The 8,843-nt window shown below is 41.9% G+C and overlaps 1 protein-coding gene across 2 annotated transcripts in view; it reads left to right on the top strand.

Moving 5' to 3' along the window:
* nrn1la (neuritin 1-like a) overlaps window positions 1–8,059 on the top strand; it is a 47,346-nt gene extending 39,287 nt beyond the window's left edge. For both annotated transcript variants that reach the window (XM_084016759.1, XM_084016760.1), the window contains exon 3: window positions 6,565–8,059. In XM_084016759.1, coding sequence (XP_083872885.1) covers window positions 6,565–6,862 — 298 coding nt within the window. In that variant the 3' untranslated portion in view covers window positions 6,863–8,059. The remainder of the gene's footprint in view (window positions 1–6,564) is intronic.
* The last annotated feature ends 784 nt before the right edge of the window (window positions 8,060–8,843 follow it).

The raw sequence follows: 8,843 nt of genomic DNA, 5'->3' as shown, positions 1-8,843 counted from the left end.
TTAGGAATTATTTTAAGGGGCGAGACGTTTTTTTATTTATTATTTCTGCCGCATATAAGAGAGAGTGATTATAGATCTGTAAGAGCCGGCTGCTCACAGATCCTACATGTAATAGGTTGTTGAACGTGGATAAAAATAGTCATTCGCTGCATGAACCTTTTTATTTCCCGCAGCTGCAAGAAATTGATTACAAAATAGAAATTAGAAGCGTTGCTCTACGTCAACATGGTTACCATGACGAAGGCCACCGCGGCTGAAGTAGCATTATTTTCAATATTAAAGCTCGTCAAACTCTTGTCTATCTTTCTTTTGTTGCTTCGTGTCAATTCCTGTTATTCCTCAGAGCCGAGAGACGGAGGCCATGTTGTTTTTTTAACCTTTGAGTACATCGACCTTGGGCAGAGCCGTCACAACGTTTATGAGATTTCTGCAGGATTTAATAAAAAATAAATAAAAATTAGGACGTTTCCAGCTCTGTTGCAAATGATGACCATGAGACTTTAAATATATTTACTTAATCTAAAAGTCTTCACTGTATAAGCAGTACTGATGAAAATATTGTAATAATGATAATAAAGTCATCGGAATTAATACAACTCACCACAAACTGGGTTTATGATACAGTGTAAACGTCTCGTTTCTTTCAACAAAACGATGCTTGTGGCATAGATGTGAGAAAAACAATTAATTATCACAATGATACCATATTGATATACTGTATATTGTATTTTAGGTATGTTTTTTATTTTATTTATTTTATTAAATGATATGATTGTTGTTGGGCTCTGTTGCTGGTTATAAAAAAATAACTAAAACCATGTTAAATTGTATTTTTATAGCAGTTTTAGGACATTTGTCCTCTAAGGTAACTGCATTACAATGTGCATTAAAATCATGATCTTAATCATAAATATATCACAGACTATGAAATAATCCCCCTCACATATAGCATGTTTTTTCATGCATCGGACCTGCAATACTTCATCTGAGTGATTTTGGAATATCTTTATATTAAAATATTGTTTTTGTTTAGGAATCTGCATCAAAATCCTTGTTGTTGCTAAACACTGACAGACTGTGAAAAACAAATCCCCACATTAAGTTTATGGAAATTAATTAAATATGTGTGTTTTTTTAAAACAACAAAACTGGCATTTATGAAGTTAAATTTTGATTATTTTCTGAGTATTTTCTATTATTCTCGATTATCGTTACTCTTTCTATTGCATTCTCCAATTTCCTGAAACAACCTTGCTTCTGCTACAAATGTGAAATATTGAGAATATAATAAATGTAAAGTCAGTAAACTTTCGTCAACACCCAGATGACCATATTGCTGCGTTCAGGATCGGTCTGGAGGTTTCGGGATGTCAGCAGCAGCATGTTAGCAGCCCAACTCTCGGGAGCTTTTATTCTTGTGAAGCTGCAGCTGCTCGTCTGTCAGCGTCCTCGCTGGGTTTCTGCTGTCTCTGCACCACCTGTGAGTGGAGCCCAGACCACACAGCTACGCCCCAACGCACACACACAAACACACACACACACACACACACACACACACACACACACACACACACACACACACACACACAGGATGCCACCGCTTTCTGTTTTCCAGACAGATGTTGTGACTCAAATAAGAGAAAATGGTCCTACTTCTCTCTGCTGGCCACCAGGGGGTGACTCCTCTCTGGTTGTATAGAAGTCTATGAGAAAATGGTCCTACTACTCTCTGCTGGCCACCAGGGGGCGACTCCTCTCTGGTTGTATAGAAGTCTATGAGAAAATGGTCCTACTTCTCCCTGCTGGCCACCAGGGGGCGACTCCTCTCTGGTTGTATAGAAGTCTATGAGAAAATGGTCCTACTTCTCTCTGCTGGCCACCAGGGGGCGACTCCTCTCTGGTTGTATAGAAGTCTACGAGAAAATGGTCCTACTTCTCTCTGCTGGCCACCAGGGGGCGACTCCTCTCTGGTTGTATAGAAGTCTATGAGAAAATGGTCCTACTTCTCTCTACTGGCCACCAGGGGGCGACTCCTCTCTGGTTGTATAGAAGTCTATGAGAAAATGGTCCTTCTTCTCTCTTGATGTATTATCTCAGTTAACATTGTAAACATGAGTTTATGGTCTCAATCTCTAGTTTCAAGTCTTCTTCAATCCAGCATGATGTTCATTTAGTACATTATGGTCCATTTAGAGTCCACCAGACCAGAAAGCAGGGGATGCTTTAGGGGGCGGGGCTTACCTGCTGATTGACAGGTCGCTACCATGCTACCAATGCTAGTTAGCTACTAAGATGACTTTAACACTTAGCTTTAAAGTTGACCTTGAATTATGAAGCTACCTTTGTTAGCAGCTTCACACCAGAATCCACATGGATCCAGATCCAGTAAGGGTGCTGCTCGGGGTGCAGATCCACCCGTCACTCGTCCACAGTCCAAATATGGTCACTTCCTTCAAAAAAACTCAGAGATGCTGAACTCGAGGCTTGAAAACTGTAGTCCACAAACCAATTAGTGACGTCACCATGACTACATACACAAACACACATGCTGAGTCATCAGTCCGGCCTGCAGTAGTGATGCTGGCTGTGTGGATGTCTCTAAAAAATGCCTGCCAGTACAAAGAGCAGAGAGAAGTTCTTACTTATTTAAAGGGTTCCTCTGTGTTTCGGGAGTTCAGTTAAGGTGAGAATTACAACAACGCTCTGCAGGATCAGTGATGAAGCCTTCGGGGCGTCGCGACTACGACCATCCCGTTGTGATTCATCTTATTTGTCCGAATTGGATCGCCGTGCTCTCCGGCTCACTTCCGATAAATGAAAACTGATAAATGCGCTCCATTGGGAGGGTTAGGGCCGGACTCATCAACTATACATAGATCTTCCCTTTTTGCTCACTTGTAGTGACTTTCCTCCGAAGTGACGCGTCGCATCGCTCGGCTACTTAGCGGAGAAACAACAGATTCAGTGTGTTTAGCTCAGTCATGCAGTGGAAGCAGGTACTTGTGTTAATGCAGCATAACTGTGACAAGAGGCAGCGCTCGTCTTGCTTTTTATGCCGTACAAAGGAAACTGCACGACACAAACGGCCCAAAAAACGCATCGTCGAGTCGACTCCAGACTCGTTGGATATCGATGTTTGGTCCATTAGTTTTTGTATGAGACGTTATTAGACAGCCGGAAGATCACGTAGTATAAAGATCAGAGAGGAGTCGAACAAACACACAGACTTTCCTCCAGGAGACCTCTGTTCATGTCCGTTTTCTGCTTAGATTTTCTGCTGAAACCCAGAGTTTAATACCTTCTCCCTCATATCACTTTGATACACAATCAGACACAATAAAAGCAACCGAGTGCATAATTCTTATAAATGATTACACATAATTTATAACCTCGCCACAAATCCAAGACAATGTTGATTTATTTGACCTTTTTTTGTTGTGTAACTAATTGCCAGCTAACAAGTTTTTAAGCTCCGATATTGTTAAAAAATTTACTTTAGTTGTCCAAACCTAATCCAAGTAGTTTTGTTGCGCAACTAAACCCTAAGTTGGAAGTTTTATTTTGAAAAGAGACTGCATAAAACAAGTGGCAACTGAACAGCTCTTTTATTTTGAAAAGAGAGAATAACAAACTGAGATATCAGAATCGTAGCGCCACTGTGTGGCAGTATCGTGTCCACGTTAATTAAATGGACGCTCATGTTTGTCATGTTAAAGTGCTTTAAAGAGTTTCGTGTTGGGCAGATTTGTGAAGCGAACCATCTGCTCCTGCCTCCTCCTGGCCGGCCCTCCTCCTCTCCTCCTCTACTTAACGCTCAGTTTGATATTTCCTCGGAGACGACTTAGCCGACACGTTCGTGATTAGGGGAAGAATTAGCAGCCAATTACAGTCAGATAGACTCGGCTTTGGACGTGAATCTTGAAGGTTTATTGGAATGAAGCTTAAAGCTGTTCACGAAACGAAAAAAAGATCCGTCCTTCACCATCGTCCCCCCTCCCCTTATTGTTTCCTCTCAGGTCTAAGAAGTGATTTCACATGTATGTGTGTATATACAGTATATATATATATATATATATATATATATATATATATACACACAGCAGCGGTTCAGCAAACACCCGGTTCATGAAAGCTTTTCCATTCCCGGTTCTAATGAAGGTTTATTTTCCACATTTCAGTCTAACTGGCGACCTTTGCCCTCGGAGTAGTGAGGATCAGCAGATGGTGTCTTGGCAACAGCAAAGAGAAGTCAAGGGAGCAAACAAAAAAGATTGAATTTGATTTACTCACGGAAACGGACTCGTGCTTCACTGTCTCTGCATCTACATCGGGGATTTTCAAAACACTCGTCGGTGTAATCATGGTCCCCTAGAGGTCTAGATAGTAGCTCACATTAGTCCAGAGACCAGACCAGACTATCTCGAGGAACCAGAGAATGTCTGTGGTCCAAACAACAAGGTCTCTGCTGTATTTCTGTCTAGATGACCTTATTTGGAGTGTTGATGGAGAAGCTACAGTGTTACCTCAGATCGAGCCAAACTCCATCCAGAAAACCAGCATTTTAAAAGTTGTTTGCTTCCCGTCTTGCAGACAGACCTAACAAACCATGGCTTCTGACTTTTTTCAAATCGTCGCCATTATGTCGTTACTTCGGCATCCTTTCGAACCATTTATTGCATTTAAATCGCAGCAGAAGTCTTTATATTGTGTAAATACCGCTGTAGTAAACCAGCCGATGTGTGTCTTGCTGTTCACAGCAGGCGAAGTTATTGACTGAAACAAAAACAGTTAAAAACAGTTCTCTTAGTCTAGTTTGAAAGTATCTTGTGATTAACTGTATGAAAAGCAGCACTGAGGCCCGAGTCGTACCTGAAGGTGTATTTATATATCTATATATCTAAACATATCCGGATGTCGTCTCGTACCTTTTACCAGGACTGTCTCAGTCTGAAAACCAGATTGAAACATTCACACCATATTGTTTGAGTTCATAAAAGTTAAAACCGCCCAACTGGCCTTCACGCTGTCTTTCTGGATGTTTCTTCAGCTGTTACGACGCCATGTAGTTGAAATATGAAAGTAGTCCGCAAATTCATCACATTTAGAAGCAATAAGATGATGGCTGAGGGCTGTAGGGGGATTAACGACGTGATCGATGGTGTGAAAAAGCTCTCTGGGGTTTCTTGTGAATCTGGAATTTATCAGGTCAGAAAGATTGCCTGGCAGTCCGAGTTGCTTTATTATACATTTTTAATTTTTCTGTAAGTTAGCCCTGCGTCATCTGCGATCTGGCAGTGCAAAGCTGTGAAACGGCATCAGAATGTAGACAACGTTTCGTTCAATGCATCAAGGAGACTGTGAGATGAGGAAGAAATAGATGAAATCTGGTTACTGGTTAATTTTGCTAAGAATTTTTTAGGTCACATCAAGAGAAGGACAATGTTTTGTTCTGACCTTAGGTCTGACTGTTGCTATCTGTGTAACTATTAATATGTATATTAAAGTCATATTTAGCGCGGATGCATGCGAGGAATTCATAGAATTGGATCAAATAAAGTATAGCTGTGGAGTTTTTGTGGTCTGCGGTTTGCTGCGTTAGACTTCAAGGTCGATGTCGACTCCCTTTAGAGCTTCAATAAGTACTGCAGCTGTTTCCCGTCCTTCCTGCTTTCTCTACACGAGGAGAACACTGTAGTGGCAGGTGGGGAGTGTTGCTGGTGCATCCATAGACGGTCTAACTTATCAGTTATAAGGTCATTTATATAGCATTATTTGTTGGGAGAATGCCCTTACATTAAAAACAAAGTATATTTAATTCTGATTGCATATTTCAGGAAGTTCTTTTTGATGTGTACAAGATAGTTCAGGGCTTAAAAATCATAAAATACTTTAAATTAATAAAGTGTAGAGAATGGCAGGTCATTACCGTTGCTACCAAATGCAGTTAGCTTATATTATGATTTAAAATTAGCTTTAAACTTTACCTCGAATTATGGAAGCTAACTTCGTTAACAGCTAGAAGTCGTGTTCTTCCACCCGTCGCTCCTCCTCAGTCCAAATATGGTCAATCCCGTTCACTGGTTGCAAAAACAAAACCAAGATGGCCGCAACTCGAGGCTTCAAAACCATAGTCCACAAAACCAATGGGTAGCGTCACCATGACGACGTCCACTTCTTACATACTGGTCTGTGATTGGATCAGAGTTCATCTACCACATCCATGCGGGAACTTTGTATCAAATTATATATTGAATTTCTCCATTTCATGAAGCAAAACTTCTGTGTTGCCTCTAGCTGCTTTACTCACTCGATTTTAGGTCTTTTTTTCCAAAACAAACCTCTTCAAACTAGCAAAGTTGAACTTTTAGTACATGTTCTTATCTTGTTGTCCATACCTTGTTTTTATGTTTGGTCTGTTTTTACTGCTTTACTGTCCTGCAACTGTTTTCATTACTGTTTTTAGTTTTGTACGGTGACCTTGAGTGTCCTGAAAGGCGTCTCTAAATAAAATGCATTTTAGCTTTTGGCCTGGTGTCTTTATGTCTGGTGTCTCTCTCTCTGCAGGTCGTGGGACGAGTTCCACGACTGCGCCAACGCGGCGATGGCCGGTTGCCCCAACGAAGCCGCCGCCGTCTGGGAATCCCTCCGCCAGGAGTCCAAGAAGATGCAGTTCTCTGGGAACCTGTACGACATGTGCTCCAACCGCGACCACCACCCGGCGTCCTCGGCGGACCCCCGCGCCCCCCCCAAGCAGGAGGAGATCAACCAGGAGTCTCTAAGAGGAGGCGCCGCTCCCCTGGCGGGCCGCCTCCACCTCGTCATGCTGCTGCTGTCTCCTCTGCTGCTCTTCTTTTGGATATAGCCTCCCCCCCAAAGAAACAGGACTCCTGTGAATAGATATAAACTTTGTGTATTTTCCACTGTTTTTTTCCCTTTCTCCCCTCTGCTCCACCAGGGGTTGAATATTTCTAACTGCATGTTCAGAGGCCCAACAGTCTTTTTTGATAATGCATCTTTAAACTGCCTGCGCCGTTTCATGCATACTCTCTGCCTTTTAATTAGTCTCTCCGCTGGAAACACACGAAACTCGTTACACGAAGACGCACAACCACTGTGCAAAGAGACCCGCCAACACAAAACAGATACGCACAGCAGCTTCACCTCATCTGTCTCCATCCACACCCCCACCCCCCCATCTGGTTCATCTCATTGCTATGAGCTTGCGTGTGATGGTTCCAGGTGGAGTTTATCTTCCTGAGCGTAACAAAAGAGATGCAACATCCGACCGGATGAACCTTAAAACTAAGTGATGAAGAGGCCCAATGCTACGAACAGCTAAACGCCTCAGTTTACCAGTTTTTACAGTATGAAGCATTTCATAATTATGTAAATCTAAAAATAGCTGCCTCTCAGTTTAACTCGAGTGCCGCGAGAAAAAGTCTCCGGTTTGGTCTAATTTCTTTCACTCCCTTCTCGTCTCAGAACACAAACTTACGTGGAAGCCCCAAGTCAGCAATGACAAGCTGAAAAATATGAATGCTAATGAGGAAAGAAATGACAGCTTTTTATTGTTTGGTTCTACTTTGTGGATTCCTTTTGAAGATGTTTGAGGAAACTCTTCTAAAAATGTGACAAGTGAAAGCAGAAATACCCAACACACATTAGTAAACAGAGTTAAAGACACAGTGAAATACAAAAAATATTCAAAAACATTTTCAAAGTTGCATGAGAAATCCATATGCCAGTCCTGCACTAGTTGTTCAGTTATTTTGCATTCTGTTTAATATACAGTTTCCAGGATCGGAGTGTCTAGATAACCCTCCCGTCTTTACTTCCCCTCTCTAGTTGTATAGAAGTCTATGAGAAAATGGTCCTACTTCTCTCTGCTGGCCACCAGGGGGCGACTCCTCTCTAGTTGTATAGAAGTCTATTAGAAAATTGTCCTACTTCTCTCTGCTGGCCACCAGGGGGCGACTCCTCTCTGGTTGTATAGAAGTCTATGAGAAAATGGTCCTACTTCTCTCTGCTGGCCACCAGGGGGCGACTCCTCTCTGGTTGTATAGAAGTCTATGAGAAAATGGTCCTACTTCTCTCTGCTGGCCACCAGGGGGCGACTCCTCTCTGGTTGTATAGAAGTCTATGAGAAAATGGTCCTACTTCTCTCTGCTGGCCACCAGGGGGCGACTCCTCTCTGGTTGTATAGAAGTCTATGAGAAAATGGTCCTACTTCTCTCTGCTGGCCACCAGGGGGCGACTCCTCTCTGCTTGTATAGAAGTCTATGAGAAAATGGTCCTACTTCTCTCTTGATGTATTATCTCAGTAAACATTGTAAACATGAGTTTATGGTCTCAATTTCTAGTTTCAAGTCTTCTTCAATCCAGCATGATGTTCATTTAGTACATTATGGTCCATTTAGAGTCCACCAGACCAGAAAGCAGAGGATTCTTTAGGTAATGGATTAGTTGTGGGTGAACAAGTCCTTAATGGCTCCACATCACCTCGGTTCTCCAGAGATCGTTGGCAGTTTGTCTCCAAATCAAATTGAATTTCCCGTCTGACTCAAACTGCATCAGTAGATTAAGATGCTCTAACTGACATTTCACTGTGTCCTTAATGATTTTGTTCATCGATTGATTTCTCTGCTCCTCAAGGCTTTGCTTGTTTGCCAGCAAGGCACAAATGTAATGTGGAGATCAGTCTGGCTTTATGAGAGGTTGTTTTTTCCCTTCAAGGATTCATAGTAGAAAGTATAAGTCTCTGGCTCAATACAAAGTATATATACTTCTGTTATTTGGGGAATCCTCCAAAAGTACAAATGTTGTTTCCTTAAGTATAAGTTCTT

Source organism: Eutrigla gurnardus (assembly GCF_963514095.1).
Source record: "Eutrigla gurnardus genome assembly, chromosome: 9".
Lineage (NCBI taxonomy): Eukaryota > Metazoa > Chordata > Actinopteri > Perciformes > Triglidae > Eutrigla > Eutrigla gurnardus.
This window is presented reverse-complemented; position numbering and strand designations above follow the sequence as displayed.